We start from the raw sequence: 18,105 nt of genomic DNA, 5'->3' as shown, positions 1-18,105 counted from the left end.
AGTAAGTCATTGACACCTTTGATGCTTGCTTAGGCAATTTTCAAAAACTTGAGCAGGAGTTGCTACTTCCTCAGAAGTCCAGCAACAGAAAATTTAGTACAACAACAACTGTTAAGAAATTGCCTGAGAACTACAGCTGGGTATGCAGGTATATACACAGATAAGAAAAAGCATCAGAAAGGAAAGAGTCTAAAAACTAACTTTTATTTAAAGCATTTAGGAGTAAATGATAAAGGGCCCTCTGCAAAAGAGATTACATTTACAGAACAGTTATTTCCTTCTACAGTTTAACAGAGCAGATTTCCTCCTCAGAGCATAATGTTTACGCTTCCCAGCTTTTTGCTTCTGTTCTGGAATAGTAATCAAGCTTTTTTTGAAGGCCCGCTGTTGAGTGATGGTAGAAAATGTACCTTTCTTTGTAGGAGGCTCTTCTGCAGTAGGCTTATTTTCCAAGCAACGTTTTCTTCCCACTTCCAATACAGTTTCCACACAATCCTTTAATTGGCTGCTTTCAATCACTTCCTTAGAGTTCTTTTCTGCTGATTTTCTCTTAATGGTAGTCAAAGTGTTCTCCTGTGTTAAAATAAGATCAATTGCTTAGAAGCTGTACAAATTGAGCACTTAGAAAGCTTAGTATCTCTTTATTTACAAATATTTTTACAAAACTTTATGGGTAAGGTGCACAGGGGTTGTCAGAGGAAAAAAGTCAGTGACATAAGTTAGTTACACCAAGACCTGGTGCACCTTCAGATATGAAGAAACACAATACTTTGCATTGTACAGGAATCAGAGCAAGAGACTAGAGACCTACAAAATGCAAGACTCACATTAAGAGGAGTTAGTTTACCATCTGAAAACCAGCGTCAAAAGAGTTGACGTAATTCCCAATTTGTTAAAAGCGCACACAGTCAATTCTACGAATTTATCCCTTTCTGATCATGGTTGATAGAATTGGGAGCTTTAACAGCCTTCAGAAAAGTCACAAATCATTTTTGTCATGACACATTTGATGTGATTTGAAAGCCTAGTCAGTTCTGCCATACATACTTCATATATCTATTTGACTAGGAAAAAAAGTTGTTTACTTGCAAGATGACACCAGTGGCAAGCCACGTGGCTGTCAAGGACCAGTGATTCATCTATAATTACTTCATTAAAAAAACCACAATAGACTATAGAATAGAGTTGAGATTTGTGGTCATGTTTAAAATTTAATGCCACACAGCCTCATAGAAATACTAGACAGTTAAAGCCTTGCTCTTGGAAGGAGCAGTAATAGTAAGTCATCACAACTCCACTCACTCTTAGAGCATTCTCGCTATTGACATGTTAAGCAGCTGTTCGGCAGAGAGAGAGAGAGAACACAAGATTAAGTATGGCCAAAGCTTTGAGTTTACAGCGTAAGAGAAATGGATCAGAGTACTGACTAAGTTTCATTTAAAATGTTCTCAAAACTACTTCAGGTTACTGGACACCAGGCTCAAAAAAAAAAAAAAAACAAAACCAAAAACCCAAAAAACCTCTAACAGCACTTTTTGATTTTTTTTTTACCTGTATACATTTAGCCAAGCCAGTCTTCTGTCATTCAGCAGACATCACTAGACTAGATAACTCCAGTTTTATTAATCACATCAAAAGCAGAAATACCTATGTCACACCTTCTTAATTCAAACTGCTCAATACATTCATACTAACACTCTTCCCTTGGAAGTGTGCAAGCATGCTGGTGGTGGGTGGAATACACTCTTTTTTTCCCCCCTCAATTTAGAAAATTATTGTCTTTTTTACATTCTTAGAATCTAACTTCAACTACAATTGACCTATTGTTGCAACAAAACCTCCTATTCCTCTTCTTTCATTCAGGCGAAAAATAGAGACAGTGATGAACTTCCTCTATTCCCACTGTTTAACTCTTCACAGTTGGAGGTGGTCTTATTTTATTTAATGGCTCTTCAGAGTCTCACCAAGAGTCCTCCAATAACAACTTCAGATCACTACTTCTGAAAGTCCCATTATTTACACACATCCCTGAAAACATTTTTCTTCGGCTTTAGTTTCAATGCCAACTGACCTGCTATCATTTCAACAGCAATTATTTAAAGAAAACTCCAATTTTCCAAAGTGACATCCATTATAAGCACATACTAAGGTTTTTTCGTATAAACACAATAGAGATGCTTAAGACTTACATAGTCTTTTATGATTTCTTCTGAACGTGTTACCTGACCTTGTAGTCTCATAATAGCTTCATCTTTTTGCTTCACAATATCAATTAGTTCTTGAATCCTTTCATTTTGTATATTCATTTTCTTGAAAAAGAGGAAAAAAAAGTAGTTCAGTGTTAAATTGAACTCTACCATGCTTTTAGAAGCAAGATCAGTTAAACTACGCTTGATATAAAAAAAAAAAAAAGCTAGAAGCATAGTGTAATAGCATTTTAAGTTCTTAGAATTTAGAATTAAAGCAAATAATTTTGCACAAGTCTTTTTTGAGAAAGTTACCTCAGTTGCTTCTTTAAGCTGCTCAGCAGACTCATCCAATTTAATCCTCTGTGTTTCAAAACCTGCAACAGGAAAAAAGCCTACATCAAATAATCAGCCACCACAGTTCACTCAGTAATCCCTTTCTTCGTGTCTTCTGGTACTTCAGTAGTTTCTGAATACATTTATTTTCAAGTTGACTTCTACTTATAGGAAGTTTCAAAAGTTGTTTATGTTTTCTGAACTGGACATTTGGGACTTGCAACTCACACAAAATACAGATTGTATCACAAGACCTCTGCTGAGATCACTATGAGGTACTGCTAGTTTTCCCTCCATCAAAGTTCCACATGATGTCTGAAAACACGGCATCAGCAAAACAAAGAAGTACAGGGATTACAATACAACAAGGAAATCAAAAGCTTTCACGTTTTACCCCACAATTCCTAAGACTGCAATTGACAATTTTAAGGTTCATCTTAAAAATGCAATAAGGCCTGTAGAATTGTTTAACATACACAAAACAATGGATTACCACTATTATATATATGATTTGGTCACACAATCCTGCTCAACTAGATTATTATTCCTGTTTTACAGTACTCAGTCATTTCTTTTTTGTGTCCTTCACATCACACTTAGATCCAGCTTACCTTTGGTTTTCTTTTCCAGCTCTTCCTTAGTCTCAACTAGTTCTGCAGTTAATTTTGCCAGCTGTTGTTCAAGACAACCTATAGTTTCCTGTGGGTCCTCTAGGGACACAATGTACTGGTGTGCTGCTTCTGCCTGATTTTTGATATCAGTGATATCATTTTGCAGAGAATCAATAACACCCTCAAAATCAATGTAGGCACCTGTGTCTGTGCTGTTTTCTTCATTCTGGAAGATAATTTATATTCATTTAGAAGTGGCAAAAATTACACAAAAGCCACTATTTCTACAGAAAATATGGAAGATCACTAGGAGTTCAAATATATAAGCACAGTTACTTCTGGCTTTAAAACCATCTTGTAGTTTCATATGCATTGATTGCCAGGTTCTGACTACATTCACACACTGGTCTCCAGTACCAAGAGCTACTTTATTTTTACAGCATTTAATGACCCACCATTACATTCCCCCTTATATCTCCACATCTATCCAAGTTTACTATAAAAGTTAGCATATTTTCAACCAATGAGAATATTGAATGAACAGAGCATGCAAACAGTTTTAGAAGGAATACATCTGAAATTTTCATATAACAGGAAAAGTTTGTGAGGTCAAATAAATCTGAAGTAACTTATAACTAAATTATACCTGAAAGACTGACTTTATATCTTCCCTCTGTTTTTTTAAAAACAAAGGGTTTCAAAGTCTCAAGAGACAGACACAAGTTAAGAGTCTAGGTATGGCTTAAGTGGATAAATAATTCTCATTGCTTCAGTTGTAGCAACTACTGCCCTAAGAGAGAAGTCTCTGTGACTACTCCAGCACAGTCCATATATGGGGCCTAAGAAGTCAGCCTCAAAGATTTTAAATAGGCACTAAATGCAATGGATTTTATATAACAAAAAATGATTTTTCCCCCCCAATTTCTTTGTATAGAACGATTGTCTCTTCGTGCTGGATAAATGCAGAAAACACCAAAAATTCCTGAATCCCAAGGCTCAGCAACCTCATCTATTAAATAAGATAAATATATCTTGCTGATGACACAGCTACAGTGTGTGCAATTCCTTGAACTCATCCTTCTAACTCTTGAGAAATACCATGACCATAACAGGTAGTTAGTAAAAGGGACATTTGGGGCAGGCAGATAAAAATACCAGAGGTCCAGCTTGCTCACTGCAAGGCCGATCTTGTAATTTACTTTTTTCATCTGCATTTTTAGTATAACTATTTACAAGTTCCTTGAAGATTTCCAGGCGTTTCTCAGAATTTTCTTCAAGCTGTGCTCGTTCGTGAGAAAGGCACTCTCTAGAGTAGAAAAAAATAAGTCAACTAAAAGCTAGCTATGAGAGGCTACAAAGTTATTAGCACAGTTGCCTACAAAGATGCTTTCTTCTTTATTTTGGCACAACAAAACAATGCTGCTACCCTAAACCAGAAGTATATTTCACACATGCAGGAAGAACAAGAGGGAAACAAATACACAGATTATGGATAGCACTTAACAACAAGCATTTTTTTCTAAGCTGCTTGAGACAGTATGTTTGGAGTATCACTAAAACAAAAGGGAACCAAAGAATTTGCACATCATTCTTTCTACAGACAACTTATCAAAGCAGCTCTTCCCTTAGAGTTCTACAGGAAGAAACTGCTTACAAATTATACACACATTCCTACTCATCCCACAGAAAAATCAAAGCCTTTTCTACAGAGCATTTTTCTTGAGCTCATAATCCAAACAGAAACCAGCACATTAGCTGACGCAGTAGAAGATCAGATCTAAGATTGTGGTCTCTTACAACCAAGAGAGATTTAATAAATAAGTAAATTTACTTTCACTTTCTTAACAAGTAACTTTAAAACCACTTAAAGACAGCTTACTTGAAATCTATTTCCCGCTCAGCAAAATATTGGGTAAATTCTTGTATCACTTCTTCACGAATTTTTATTTCCAGCAGTAACTTATTTTTCTTTTCAGTAATAAGTTTGCTCCTCAGGTCTTGTACCAGACTCACCAGCATCTAGAATTACAATCAGTATTATACTTTTCATAAAGAAATACTTCCCACAAGTGAGATTTTTCCCATGCCTCTAACACTACAACACTTTACTCTGCAGCTGGCAAAAGTTTTTCCATTTCTTTTATTAGCTTATTCATAAACAGGAGGATTTATGAGTAGATTGAACTACCTGTTTGGTACTAACACAGCAATTTAGGTTTGCACAGAGTGAGTATTTCCAAAGAACACCAAGTTTATCACAAAAATTCTTGAAGTTATCTTTAAAGATAGGCTTAAGATCCACAGAATTTGGCCTTTTTTTCCAGATGCCCCTTTTCAGGTATTAATGAAACCTCCACAAACTGGTTTCTAGTCCTCTGTTCCCTACTCCTTATCTTCTGCACAAGTGACTAAAATTGCTGTTTCTTAAAGAACAGTGTCCAGAGTTTTCTTGTGCATAAAATAATACAGGAAAAATGTTTTGTGTTGGTAAAAAACAGGTAATATTTCCTGTGTATTGACCATAGGATACCAAAAGAAGAGAAAGCCAATGCTGCAATTCTTACTGCTCACTTTGCACTTTGACACATTTCATAGTTTTCCCCCAATAAGCACCAAGTTATAAGTAATACCACTTATAGTTTTAAACACTGGATTTAGGTAGAATAAGGTGATGAGGAGGGGAAGAAAAAAAAAAAGAAAGGGTGAGATGGAAGAAACCAGAAGAACACATTGCTTCAAGATTCCATGCTATACTAATTCTTAAAATAGCCCTGGCACATACCATATATTTTTCTTTCGCAATAACAACTTCACTTCCTTCATTTTCCTGCACTGCTTCTTCTCTTGACACACTAGGCTGTTCCTCCATCTCATCATCATCATCTTCAAACACATCTTCCAAGGTTCTGTCCCATAGGATAGTACCTCTTTTCCTTGGGATTGGCATTCTAGTGACATTAAGCAATGATGATTCTCCTGCCAATTTCTGGCCAAATGACTGATCTTGGGGAAGAATAGATGTGTCCATAACTAAAACCTACCCAGAAAATCAAAACCAGAAAGTTATTGTTATTTTTTAAAGCTCCATTGGCACTTCGAAGACCTGCTGCACTCTCCTATATGTCTTCTGAGCAGAGCACTCTCCCAGCTCATCCTCTGTTCAGAGTCACTACTTAGACCAGTTTCCAGCTGGAGTACAAAGTTGTCACTTTATAGCCTAACCCTTCTTTTGATCCCAGGAACACCAAGTTTCACTAGCTGGATAACCTACAAGAGGCAGCAACAGACTGTCCATTTCCTGTAGTCTGAGTTTCCAATTGCATTACATGAATGCCATCCTACAAAATCTATTTAACAGCTCTATAACCCCTATGGTCTGCTCCTTCTGGTATTGTCCTTAACCTGCCCAAAGTCCAAAGGTATGGACTTAACTGTCAACAAAACTTTTCCACGACTTCCATTAAAGCTACAGCACTGATGTTTCACACTTTCATCTTCCAACTTTGCCAAAGATACATCACTGCACTTAGTCCTACTGACTCTGCTTCCACCTTCCCACTGAGGCTCCTGTGAACATAAAGATGATCTTTCACACTCTCTGGTGCTCAACCTATTTTATCATTTTAACATTTCAGGTGAGCAATATTCCAAGTTAAGAAAGCAGTAGTATACGGGACAGCTAGAAGTGAGAGCATGCTGTACCTGCAGAAGAAATTTACCTAAATCTCAGGGGAATTCTTCCAAATATAATAAGTTTCTTATTAGGCTGGATGTTTCCTAGGAATTACAAATTTTCAGTAGATGCTTCCACCCCCACACTCCAAAGGGAAAAAAATGTCCCAATAAAGCCTTTTTAAAAGCTCTAGGAGATAAAGCTCAACCAGTGTAATTAGAAATATGATTGCAACATGAGACCAAAAAATCCAGTAATTAAGTGAGAGAACCTGCTCTTTAAAGCAAATCAAAGTTACTGATCAACAAGACAGACTACAACACACTTACTTTTTGTGCAATGGCTGAGAACTTTAGCACATTGAGTGTTTCCTCATATGCTGAAGCACATTTGCTTATGTTTACTATCATGTACACCTTCCCCTTTCCACTGAAGAATCCTTGAAGGAAATGAGTTAACTTACTTTCCCGAAAGGGTATGTGCTGTTGCAACCTTTAAAAGACAAAAGAACAGATGATCAGAAGTTTAGTAAATTCCAGTCAATTGAGAGCTATCCTGCCTGAAGACTTGAAAATTTCACTCTTACTATGACACTAGTGGCAAGGGTGTTTTAAATTTAAATTTATTCCAAAGTTTCTTTGATAAGCCAAGCTCAGAACAAGTAAGTTTCAAAATTGTTAACATCTACCATAGCATGTTTAAAGGATGTTATAATTTAAATTATTTAATTGAAAAACAAAACAAGTTTAAAGATAACTTTGGTACATCAACAAGACTACGGTATAGACTTCAGTAATCTATACATTTCTCCTACCAAAAATTGAAGTGTTACTATTGTACATTTTAAACAATAGCTTTTAAACATTGTAGGAAATACCTAAAAAACACAACCAGTTGGTAATTCATAAAAGGACTTACTTTGACTGTTGACAGTTCTTGAGTGCATTAATACACTTGCCTAGAGTCAGGAGAGAGGTATTTATATTTCCACTCTCTTTCAATCTCTCACCCTCATTGCGGGTCTTGGTGTATCTTTCAGAACCAGCAAGATCACACAAGGACAATCTGAAAACACACAAGAAAAAAATCACCACATTTACCTTAAAGATACACAAATTACCCACTTTTAAAAATTATCACTTCTCCTCATCCTTATGAAGTTTGCTTCCCTAATCAAATTTCCCACTAAATATTTCCTGCTAAATATTTGCCCAACATACTTCCTATTTCACCCCATCCATCTCTTCATCCTCTTCCTTCTGGGGACTTGCATGAGTTCAGGAGTAAAGATGTCTGGCAGAACTTTGTGCTGAACAGAGGTGACAAGATAGAACAGCATTGCAACCTGATGGCTTGAGGGAGAAGGCCAAGTACTGTACAAGGGTAGAAGTGGGGAGCCACCATACATGCAGGATGCTCTGCCAGTGAGTGCTGGGTGCAGTACCAATACATCAACATGGAAGATGAATAACAACTGCATCACAAAAGACTGTTCTGAACTTACTCATTGACTCGGGTCACCCTTGGTGTTCCTGAATCTTCAATTTTTAGTACTTTAACTGTGAATATGCTGTGGCTAAAAAGAGAAATTGAAATAATCAGAGAAGTGATAAGGTAGACCAGTACTTTCAAAACAATTTTAGCCTCCACAACATCTGCTCAAAATGTTGTTGGATTTGTCAACATATCTAATCATATACAATCATATACAAACTTTTAAAGAGATGTTTATGTAGCACGTGTGTATTTTGCTTTTTTCTCAGATATTTAGATGGCATAAAGTTAAGTGCTTTTGTATAATATTTGATAAAATACTATGAGCTTTAGTACATGCTCATCTTAGTGAAGGATTGAATCCCTTTGGCACCAAGCATTATATCACATACTGCTAAAGGACACCAAAACTGAAACCTAGAAATCCAGACCTTGTTAAAGCCTCTTCCCTTCCTAAAAACCACAAGACATGTTTTACTTTCTTCTTCCTCCCACACACTATCCTATACCCAATGCTATTCAAAATGTTTCTTACCTTCTGCTGGAGCAATTATTTAGTTTTGTGCTTGCAATACTCTGGTGTTTCAAGCCGAGTTTTAGAAGTCTAAAAGCTTCTTTAGAGTCAGAAACCTGGACCCACTGCAGATCTTCAGGAAGAACATATATGATAATTTTTTAGATAACATTACCAAAATAAGTATTATGGGGATAATGTATGCACAGCAAGGACACTACATTTAGGCATAGAAACATTTTACTACACCTGCTTCAGACAGAAGTTATATGATGACAAATCATAAAAATGCCTCCTCTCATAGGAAAAGAAGGGCAAGTACATCACATCATTTCATCATTTTATTATCACATTAAGTATGTTCCATTCAAATTAAGTGAGCAACCTTAGCCTGAGCACAGACAAGTCAAAAATGTTCAGTCTAATATGAGAAGAAAGTCACATTCAGCAAGGCAGAACTGTCTGAACAGCTTCTTTATTTTATACCTCAGTCAGGTGGGGAGGGAAAAGGGAGGAAGAGGAAGTCATATGGTTATTTTTCAGGGCCATCAACTTAACTGAAAAAGATGAGAATTTTGTCTGCAATATGATGACTATATATCTGAAGTCTGCTTCTCTACAGAGAATACTGAAAAAAGCCCAGGAACAAAAATCTAAAAAACTGTTGAGCCAATTATAAATACAATTAAGAACTATTGGCATCTTTAAGAAAATGGAAAAAAAGCAAACCACTTAAAAAGTTTGTCAATTATTTCCAATATTTTTTCCATTTCAAAGAAATATCTAGGGACACAATGGCAGTGGAGCACAGGGGCTTTTAAGTTACAGTCAAGAGTAAAGACAAAACAGTATTAAAGGTATAGATACTTCCACGTATGTAGATTATAATAATTTTGTTATTATTTTGAGTTTTCTAATCTAAACATCATTACAGGTAGACCAACTTCTCAAACTATATTTGGCAATTTGCAATGTGTTCTATTTACCTTTTAGAAAAGAACATCCCTTGATGTCTTGAGCAAGGCGCAGTGTTCTTCTTTTCTTGTCATTCGATATAGGAATCAGTAGATCATAAAAACATTCATTGTAAATCTCGAAAAATGAAACCCAAACAGAAAACTTGATGTAATTTCTTGCAGTTGTGATAGATTGTTCCGAGTCTTCTGAGATATCTTCCAAATCTACCAAGTAAAAAAATATTACAAGTCATTATAGACCTAGGAAAGTAAGTTTCATTAAAAAATTAATAAGTAAGAATTTATACTACCGCAACCTTCTAAAGAAACACTTAATCCATTCAAAAACCCATTGACATTCCCATCCCCTTTCTTAAATATCTGGAAGTCACATACTTAATTTACATATTTGCAAGAGACACCTACTCTACTGCTTCCTTTTCTGCTTTTAAATCCTATCGAACACATACAGCTTGGTTAAAATTAGCCAAGTCTCTTCAATATCTTCAGAAGACAAACTGACAAGACACTTCATTTTGACTTTTTAAAGCAGACTTAATATTTAGGTATTTTTTTAAATGCTGGAATTAAGTTAATGTAATTACATATAGGTACTCTAAAAGCCTGTCAGGGTACTACTTTTCTCTGCTATAACTTCAGCCCATCTAACATCTGTTCAGGTATTCTTCTAACCATTTTATCCCTGGGTTTTCTGCCCAAATTATTTGCTTGCTATCCAATTCACAGGCATATAAAATTGACAAATAGTCATTCTATTAACATAGGCTGGAAGTCAGTTATTGACCTTAAGAAAGCTTCTTTGTCAGCTTTAATTGCAAACCTTTTATATAAAACATACCCTTAGAATCCATAGGTGCTTTGTTGTTGGTGTTAATCTGGTGGTCTACCTACAAAAAGAAAACAAACTTTAAAACATGCTTAAGAGAACTAACATGAAATAAAAAACAGGTATGGTTTGGTTCGGGTGTTTTTTAGTTTTTTCAAGAGTAGATCTCATAATAAATTTTTCAAATAAAAATTCTAGGTATTAGGCTATATACACATATAAAACACCCACCCAAACCACACTTGCAGTAGATGCAAACTTTGCCAGCAAATTTGTAGGTTTAAGTGTTGTTCTTATAAACAGTTTCAGAAACTAGAAGGTGTATTCAAACACACATGAAAAGTTTTTCTGAAGCCCCTTCTGAAGGCTGACAGAGCTAGATTTAACTCACTCCTGTGCTTTGGAAGTCACAGTGTTTTGCTGCCACCTACCTTCCACACTAGAGCCCAGTAAACTAACAGATAAAAATCAAGGCAACAGATACATCCATTCCTTTCAACACTAGCTATTACAACCTAGCATACCACAAGGGAAATGCTAAATTCTTTTTGTTAAAAACAATTTTAAAAAACCAACAGAACAAAAATCAAAATAGTACCTTTTCTAGTTCCAAATCCTAATGTATGCTCGGCTTTATTTTACATTATTCCACTCATTTCAGAATTAAGACACTAAGAAAAAGGTATGGGTATGCTAAGCACAAATCCCCCATAAATGTAATTGGACTAAACAGCTTTTAGGAGTTGACTCAAATTCTAAACTGGAGTGTATCTCTGGACTGCTCAACAGTGAACTGTAAGAAAAAAGTCCAGCAGAAATCCATGTTTTATTCAAACCTTTAAGTCCACTAGCTCTATAGCTCTGTTGTTTCAAACACTTTTGCTTCCTTTAGGGATATTTGTCCAACTGAAAGGGCAGCAACCGCAAAACTACTAATTTTTTGCAAGTATCCTGAAAGACAGTATGTTCTTCAAAGGATCAGACCTAATACCATCCCCACAAACAGAGAGGGGACTATTTACATTCAGTTCTTATTAACCACCAGTAAACCCAGAGGATAAATTATCAGGTGCCCAAGCTACAGGAAAAAGGAAAAAAAGCTTAGAGTTTACATGCCCATGAAGTATTCACCCACAAGACAAAAATCCCCAGGAGAACAGGGTTCATCAGAGCTACTGCTCACTTTACTGCTAATATGAACAGTTGGCTGCCAGCAAATAGGCCCGTCCGTGGTTAAATACAGCCACTCTTCCCACTGAAAATTAAGAACATGGAGCTATCCAAAGATGCATGTACTCATGAATATAGAAAGAAGTGCTCCTCTACCTCTTTTATTAGACGAAGTAGTGAATTTTTAATAGCAGTTTCTTCTCTCATTTGGTTTTCAGTCAGCTTTATATAATCTCTACACCGATACGGTTTGAGATCCATTGCTGTGTATAGCTTTCCTTGAATACTTTTAAACAACATATCCATAGTCCTTGGCAGAATACCAACATCATCTTCTGTCCCTGAAAGGACATACAAAAGAAAAATCCAACTATTATATGGTATACAGATAAATGAGGACAGAAAACTAATATAAATCTCAAGGCATACATGAGGAGTTTGAAGACAACTTACAGCATGAAGTGGAGTTTTCTTTGTATTCTCAAGGTAAAAAAACATTACAGTTTTGAAAAGTATTTGGCTTTCAGGAACAGTTCATGCTCTATATCAATAATGGGTATAACAAAACAAAAACTGCTGGAGTATTTTGCATAAGCTTAGCCTTAAGGGAAAACAAATAAAAACTCCACGACCAACAGACATTCTTGATAAAGATTTGCAATTTTTCAACTGTATTTCATAAGCTGCCTTCACTCTGTCAAGGAAGTAATCTTGAAATAAATTCATGAATAATCTCTTAGCTGCAGTCCTGTACTAATTCCACAGAATCTCCAAAACAGTTTCTAGAAGCCTTGCAAAGACTCATTCCTTTCCCTGCCCCAGACCCTTTTCTCTGAACGTACTACTTTTGTACCTAGAAGACAAGGAGTCAGATAAAAGCCTCAGTGTACACTTGATCTTTCTGAATCCAAATGCAAGTTTAAAAAGGGCTCACTTCCATTGATTCCTAAACCAGAGAAAAGGGAAGAGTGGAAGAGAAACTACTGTCCTGCCTCAGGCTGATAATTTCTCCTGCTTTTGAGACAGATGGACATTTAATAGTTACAGCCCTAGCTGTGTCACCTAAATCAGAATTTATATAAAATTTGGTTGGCACTCAGACCCCTAGCTAGTAGCCAAATACCACATTAAATTCAGGTATTCTTGCATTACATTTGTTTCTCCTCATCTCCTCTCTAATAACTTTTTGTATGCTGCAATGCCAGCTGTAATTCAACCCAATATGAACAAAGGAACAGTCACCAGTGAATGAGGAAAAGCCCTGAAAACCTGCTTCATCCTTCACTTAGGTCCTTTGCCACTGACTGAATACAGGTTCCAATGTTCAAGTGCAATAACAGAAGAGTAAATCATGGCACCCAGTAAGCAACACTCTGCCCTGCCAATTTTTATCGAAGTCCTAAAAATACAATACCATGAAAAAGCTTCTATTCTAAAAAGATGTCAATCAAAAATTCTTGAGACCCCATACAATATACCCCAAACTTGTCAAGCACAGGGGACTGTACATGTGAGGAATTGTTGGGGTTTTTGTTACTTACCTTTATTTATTAGGACAGAAAAAACCATCCTATTATTGCTCCAGACAAATGATAACTGAAAGTACTGGCAGTTCGCTATAATGCAGCTAACAGAGGACTGCTTAGAAAATAATGTCACTTCAATAAAGACCAGTTTCATGTGACACAACTTATTGTCCTTCTACTATTTTTTGGTATAAAATAAGTGGTATGGCATCCAGATCTGCCATTTCATTATAGGAGAAACTGTTTCCATTTGAATCAAATCACCTCGTTTGTTAAAATGCTTCAAAAAATAACTGAAGAATGACATCTTCTGACCAGAAAGGATATGGAGATTTAACAGAACAGAAATAGTGCACCAGGAGACAAGGCTTCCCAAGATATTATTATGCTTGGGAGCTCAAGCCAAGACAGAAATACATGAAAATAACCAAATATGTTTCAAAATATTTATTCCCTGCCTATAATAATTGAAACACCCAAATATTATTTCTTATTTGTGCATATAACCTTTATAATAATAAAGCTCAAGAAAACAATAGTCTGGTATAGAGTGACATACACTTCTCAAATCCTGTTCCATAGAACATGTATTTTTTCAAACTCCCCCTCATCCCTAGCATACTAGATACTTGGAGAAAAATAGAAAGACCACAAGTACCTGGCTGAAATTATAGAGCCTTACAAAGTAATATGACTATGTGTTTATGCTAACTCTGGTAGCGACTCCATCTGTTGGCAGTTAAATTTGATATAGAAGGAGACTTTCAAAGAGTCTAAGTACTATTCAAGAGAAGCAAATGTATAGAGACCACAATTTAAATGCAGGAAAAAGTTACAATGTTTCTGCTAGAAGTAAGCCTTGCTTTAATAAAAAGAAAAAAAAAAAAAAAAGTGCTTTCAAGAACTCATTTCTAATCATACCTTGGAAAGTGTAAGTTTTCCCAGCATTTGTAACACCATATGTAAAGACAAGACGATTATATCCATCCAGGAAATCTTGCACTGGTTGCTTCATAGTACCTTCAAAGAATTCTTCCTGGGTTGTTTCAGGTCCAAACACCTGAGTATTACCAAGAAATATTTCTACTTTGAGCAATTATTAAGAGACTTTTAAAGAATCTTTTAAATTCTGTTTGTTTATAATGTTAAAGACTAAAAAGTTAAAAAACATAGTTTGCTTGGTATTCAATAATGTAAGTTAAAACAATCTGCACCAGAAAAAAATAAAAAAGCTTTTAAAGACAACTCATTTACTTGTGAAAAAGTAAACTTCTGTAACATCTGTCCTGCACTTTTTTCACTTAGTCGACTCAAATAGTGTTGAGGGGGCTTCAGTACGATATTTGTTGAGTCTTCAAGTGAAACACAGTCCTATTAAAAGGAAACAAGCAATGCAGACACAAAGAGATTATAAAAAAGCTCATCTTACAGGGAAAACAAACAAAAAAACCCCACAAAACAAATTTTAAGTGTTTTTAAACTAAATAAACGTCACACCTGCGATCCGTTTTCTCTTTCCAGTGACGTAAATGGCCTGATACGCAGGCAGACTTGTATGTGTCCCTTAGACTCCAAACTGCTCCTCTTCAAAAAAAAAATTACAACAGTTAGAAATTTGGTCCTTTTCTTGATAATTAGCATGTCAAAGCAGTTTTATTTCATCAGGCTGATTTGAACAGATTTATTTGATAACACCGGAATCAAAACTACTTTACTACATCAGTTTTTACAAGTGTTTAGGCCCCTGCAGAAGTTTGCTGTAGTAAGTTAATGTTGCAGCTCATATACGTAAACACTGCATTTGGGCCAACAAAAACATTCTATGAACTGGCAATCAGCCTCAGTCACAGAAAACTGATGTGCCCAATAGGGCATCAACAAGTGCCACACAACTTAGTCTAAATCCTATGCATCTCTTTCAAACTAAAAAATAACAAAGCAGCTTTTCATCTTCCCTGTAAAATTCTGACTGTTCTTATCTATGAAAGCACTAAGCTTATGTTTTAAAAAATAAATATCCAAACAGAAAAGTCTTCTTACCTGGCTTGTGTCTGAGCTTGAAGAAACCAAAGAAAATTCAGAGGAGAGATCTGTTTTAATATCTTCCACACTTACTGGTCCTGCTCTTGGAGATGGCTCAATGCTAGCAATATAGGATGGTCTGTAAAACTTCTCATTATCCAAAGTTGGTTCCATTCTGCAAGAGAAAAAAATTATTTTGTGCTCTCTGATCATAAAACATAGAGCTCCTGAAGCCCCTTAGAAGACAATGTGAAACTGGTAATTTTTTTAAGGAGAAAGTTTTCTTCACCCTATTCATAATTTACATAGCAAGTTTCTGATGGCTGGGGAGGGGGTCTGCAGGGGGTTTTGCATCATGAATCGGGAACAGCCACTCTTCTTTAAACGGAAAGGAAACGATTACCAGGGAAAAGCCTTACATACCACAAACTTGCTAAAAACCATGTCTGACAAGAAAGGTAAAACTTTAGAAAACCCTAATTCCACATCAACTTCATCATCCCATTATAGTGTCCATTTAGAATGTCATGGTTATCTCTGCAGGACCTGAAAAATACTTGGTGTTATAAAGATAACACAATGTAGCTTAATACAAGACACAGTTCAGAGACATTCCAAAAACTAATAGATAATTTTAAGCATTAAAAGGGCATGAGTAAATTAGAAAACCTCATGCCAGAGTACAAGTATTGCTTTTTAGTAACTTTACAGCTCAGCAATTAATTTATTAATCTATAATTTACTTATTTTTGTGCATTTCACAATTTAAGCAGTGAAAATTTGCTATAGATAATAAAAGTAACATGATTCAGTGTTGATAGCTGACAGGCAAATTTCAAAATAGCCTTTAAAAAGGGCATTTTAAAATATTAGTATTTTTTTCCTGCACTTTACTCTCCTACTGATTTTTCCTGTGATATTATTACAGATGTGATGTGGCAGCTTTTTTTTACAGATCAAATTTAAAATAATCCACTGGGCAATTACTAATAGACTATGGCAGCAAGGGATCCAGCAAAAAGACACCTACCACATGACTGCCTACATTTTGAAGCTTTGGACACAACAATTCAAGAGCCTATTAGTGCTACATTGTCATGTCTAGGCTACAGCAAAGCATATAAATTGTTTTACTAAATACTAATGGAGAACATGAAGTGTTCATTAAAGCAATGGACAGAGTAGGGCTGGTTCAAAATCCTTTTGCTCATGAAGAGTGTTGGTTTCCTGCCTATAATGCAGTCCCATTTTAATTTCCCCCAGCATAAAACCTGAGTTATGTCTGCACTTCAGTGTCAAAACACTTTAAGTGCTCAGTCTTCCCAGCTAGGCTGTAAAAGCCAGACACAACTTTAAGCAGTTAGACAAATACCACCAGGCTGCAAGAGAGATAAAGGTATACATAAACTAAGCACCAATGTTTACTTTGCTTCTTCTAATCTACTTTTTTTTTTTTTTTTTTGTCCAGGCATCTGTATGAAAACCAGGAAAAACTTGGCCTGAAATATCATCATGGCTTGAACAAAGACTGACCTGTGAATAAGCTACTGTTGGAAAGAAACATACCTGTGCTGTCACGATCTGGAAGACTCATTCATCAGCTACACAAAGCCACACTGCAAAACTCTTATCAGTCCTTTACAGGAAATATATTTGTTAGATGACTGACATTTAATTGCTTTAAAACTAAGCTTAAAGTGTGATTTGTCAAGATTATGCTCTAATTCTGTATCTTTTTCCTTAAGGAGAAAAAGACAAATATTAAGCTGTGTATACAAAGCCAGAACAAAAAGTATTTGCACGGCCCAATGGTCAGAAGAGTGAGGTTCAAGCCCTTACAGGATGCAAAGCCCAAGGTATTCGTAAACAGTCCTGTTTATCTGCCACCACGTTGAGTCACACAGCATTGTAAATACTTCAGGTATTCTGGTGTGAACAACTATACGGCCCGGCTGCAGGCACTAAGAGGTACTCGTATCCTGGGATGTATTAGTATAAGCCTGCTAACTGTGGCAACAGAATTTAGAGCTGTAAACACCCTAAAAGGGGATCCCGAGAAGCACACAGTAAAGTACGGTCACAGCACACATACACAGACTGTGGTGCTGCCAGGCAGAACAAAAAAAGGTAGAAAGAGCTCCAAACTACACAATAAGGATAGCAGCTTACACAAAAGCTAAAGCACCAGCCCTTACACCTACCAAAAAAAAAAAAAAAAAAAAAAGGAAACTTTCCTCTCTGCAGGTATCATTCTTTCACTTCCAGGCTTTGCACTACCTGCCTGCTCCTACGGGACACAACTGCCGCGGCTTTGGCAGCAGCACAGCCCTGGGCCGGGGTTACCCAGGCCCTGTAGGCCCCACCGAAAACTGCTCACACCCCACAGCCCCTCCCGCGTAACCGCGATGCCAGCGGGGTAAGCCAGGGGGAGCGGCCTCCACGCCGCCGCCATAGAGACCACCCACGCCTCTTCCCGGCCCCGCAACCCCCGCGTCACAACCACCACGTCCCCTCTACCAGCGAAGGCCCGCCGCCCCACACGTCCCGGTCCCGGTCCCGGTCCCGCTCACCCGCCGGGCCCCGGCCGCTCCCAGGCTCACGCTCCGCTCCGGCCGCGGCTTCTTTTCGAATCCGACCAATGGCAGCGCACGGCGCCGCACGGCCTCCTGGGAGGACGGCCCTGCTGCGGCGCAGGGCTCGATGGGAAGTGTAGTCCCGGAGGGGCGGGGCCGCTTGCCCCGGTTTGCCTTCGGGCGGCAGCCGCGCCCCG

At 37.0% G+C, this 18,105-nt stretch overlaps 1 protein-coding gene across 4 annotated transcripts in view; it reads right to left on the bottom strand.

Moving 5' to 3' along the window:
* KIF20B (kinesin family member 20B) overlaps positions 1 to 18,010 on the bottom strand; it is a 34,723-nt gene extending 16,713 nt beyond the window's left edge. The window contains exons 1-20 of one of the 4 annotated variants that reach the window (XM_042018924.1): positions 17,906 to 17,971; positions 16,902 to 16,971; positions 15,354 to 15,510; positions 14,811 to 14,897; positions 14,568 to 14,684; positions 14,235 to 14,373; positions 11,944 to 12,128; positions 10,630 to 10,678; positions 9,801 to 9,995; positions 8,836 to 8,947; positions 8,311 to 8,382; positions 7,725 to 7,871; positions 7,136 to 7,298; positions 5,916 to 6,170; positions 5,013 to 5,152; positions 4,289 to 4,439; positions 3,134 to 3,359; positions 2,502 to 2,563; positions 2,190 to 2,309; positions 411 to 573 (exon numbers count right to left, since the gene is read on the bottom strand). In XM_042018924.1, coding sequence (XP_041874858.1) covers positions 411 to 573; positions 2,190 to 2,309; positions 2,502 to 2,563; positions 3,134 to 3,359; positions 4,289 to 4,439; positions 5,013 to 5,152; positions 5,916 to 6,170; positions 7,136 to 7,298; positions 7,725 to 7,871; positions 8,311 to 8,382; positions 8,836 to 8,947; positions 9,801 to 9,995; positions 10,630 to 10,678; positions 11,944 to 12,128; positions 14,235 to 14,373; positions 14,568 to 14,684; positions 14,811 to 14,897; positions 15,354 to 15,509 — 2,539 coding nt within the window. In that variant the 5' untranslated portion in view covers position 15,510; positions 16,902 to 16,971; positions 17,906 to 17,971. Of the gene's footprint in view, positions 1 to 410; positions 574 to 2,189; positions 2,310 to 2,501; positions 2,564 to 3,133; positions 3,360 to 4,288; positions 4,440 to 5,012; positions 5,153 to 5,915; positions 6,171 to 7,135; positions 7,299 to 7,724; positions 7,872 to 8,310; positions 8,383 to 8,835; positions 8,948 to 9,800; positions 9,996 to 10,629; positions 10,679 to 11,943; positions 12,129 to 14,234; positions 14,374 to 14,567; positions 14,685 to 14,810; positions 14,898 to 15,353; positions 15,511 to 16,901; positions 17,823 to 17,905 lie in introns of those variants that run through there. The other 3 variants (XM_042018927.1, XM_042018925.1, XM_042018926.1) reach the window with 3 other exon arrangements.
* Positions 18,011 to 18,105: the final 95 nt, after the last annotated feature.

This window comes from Corvus kubaryi, unplaced genomic scaffold, assembly GCF_017639235.1.
Source record: "Corvus kubaryi isolate FWS band 111438036 unplaced genomic scaffold, C.kubaryi_AGA036_p1.0 138, whole genome shotgun sequence".
In the NCBI taxonomy this organism is placed as follows: domain Eukaryota; kingdom Metazoa; phylum Chordata; class Aves; order Passeriformes; family Corvidae; genus Corvus; species Corvus kubaryi.
The sequence above is the reverse complement of the archived record's forward strand: the minus strand, read 5'-3'. Positions and strand labels throughout refer to the sequence as shown.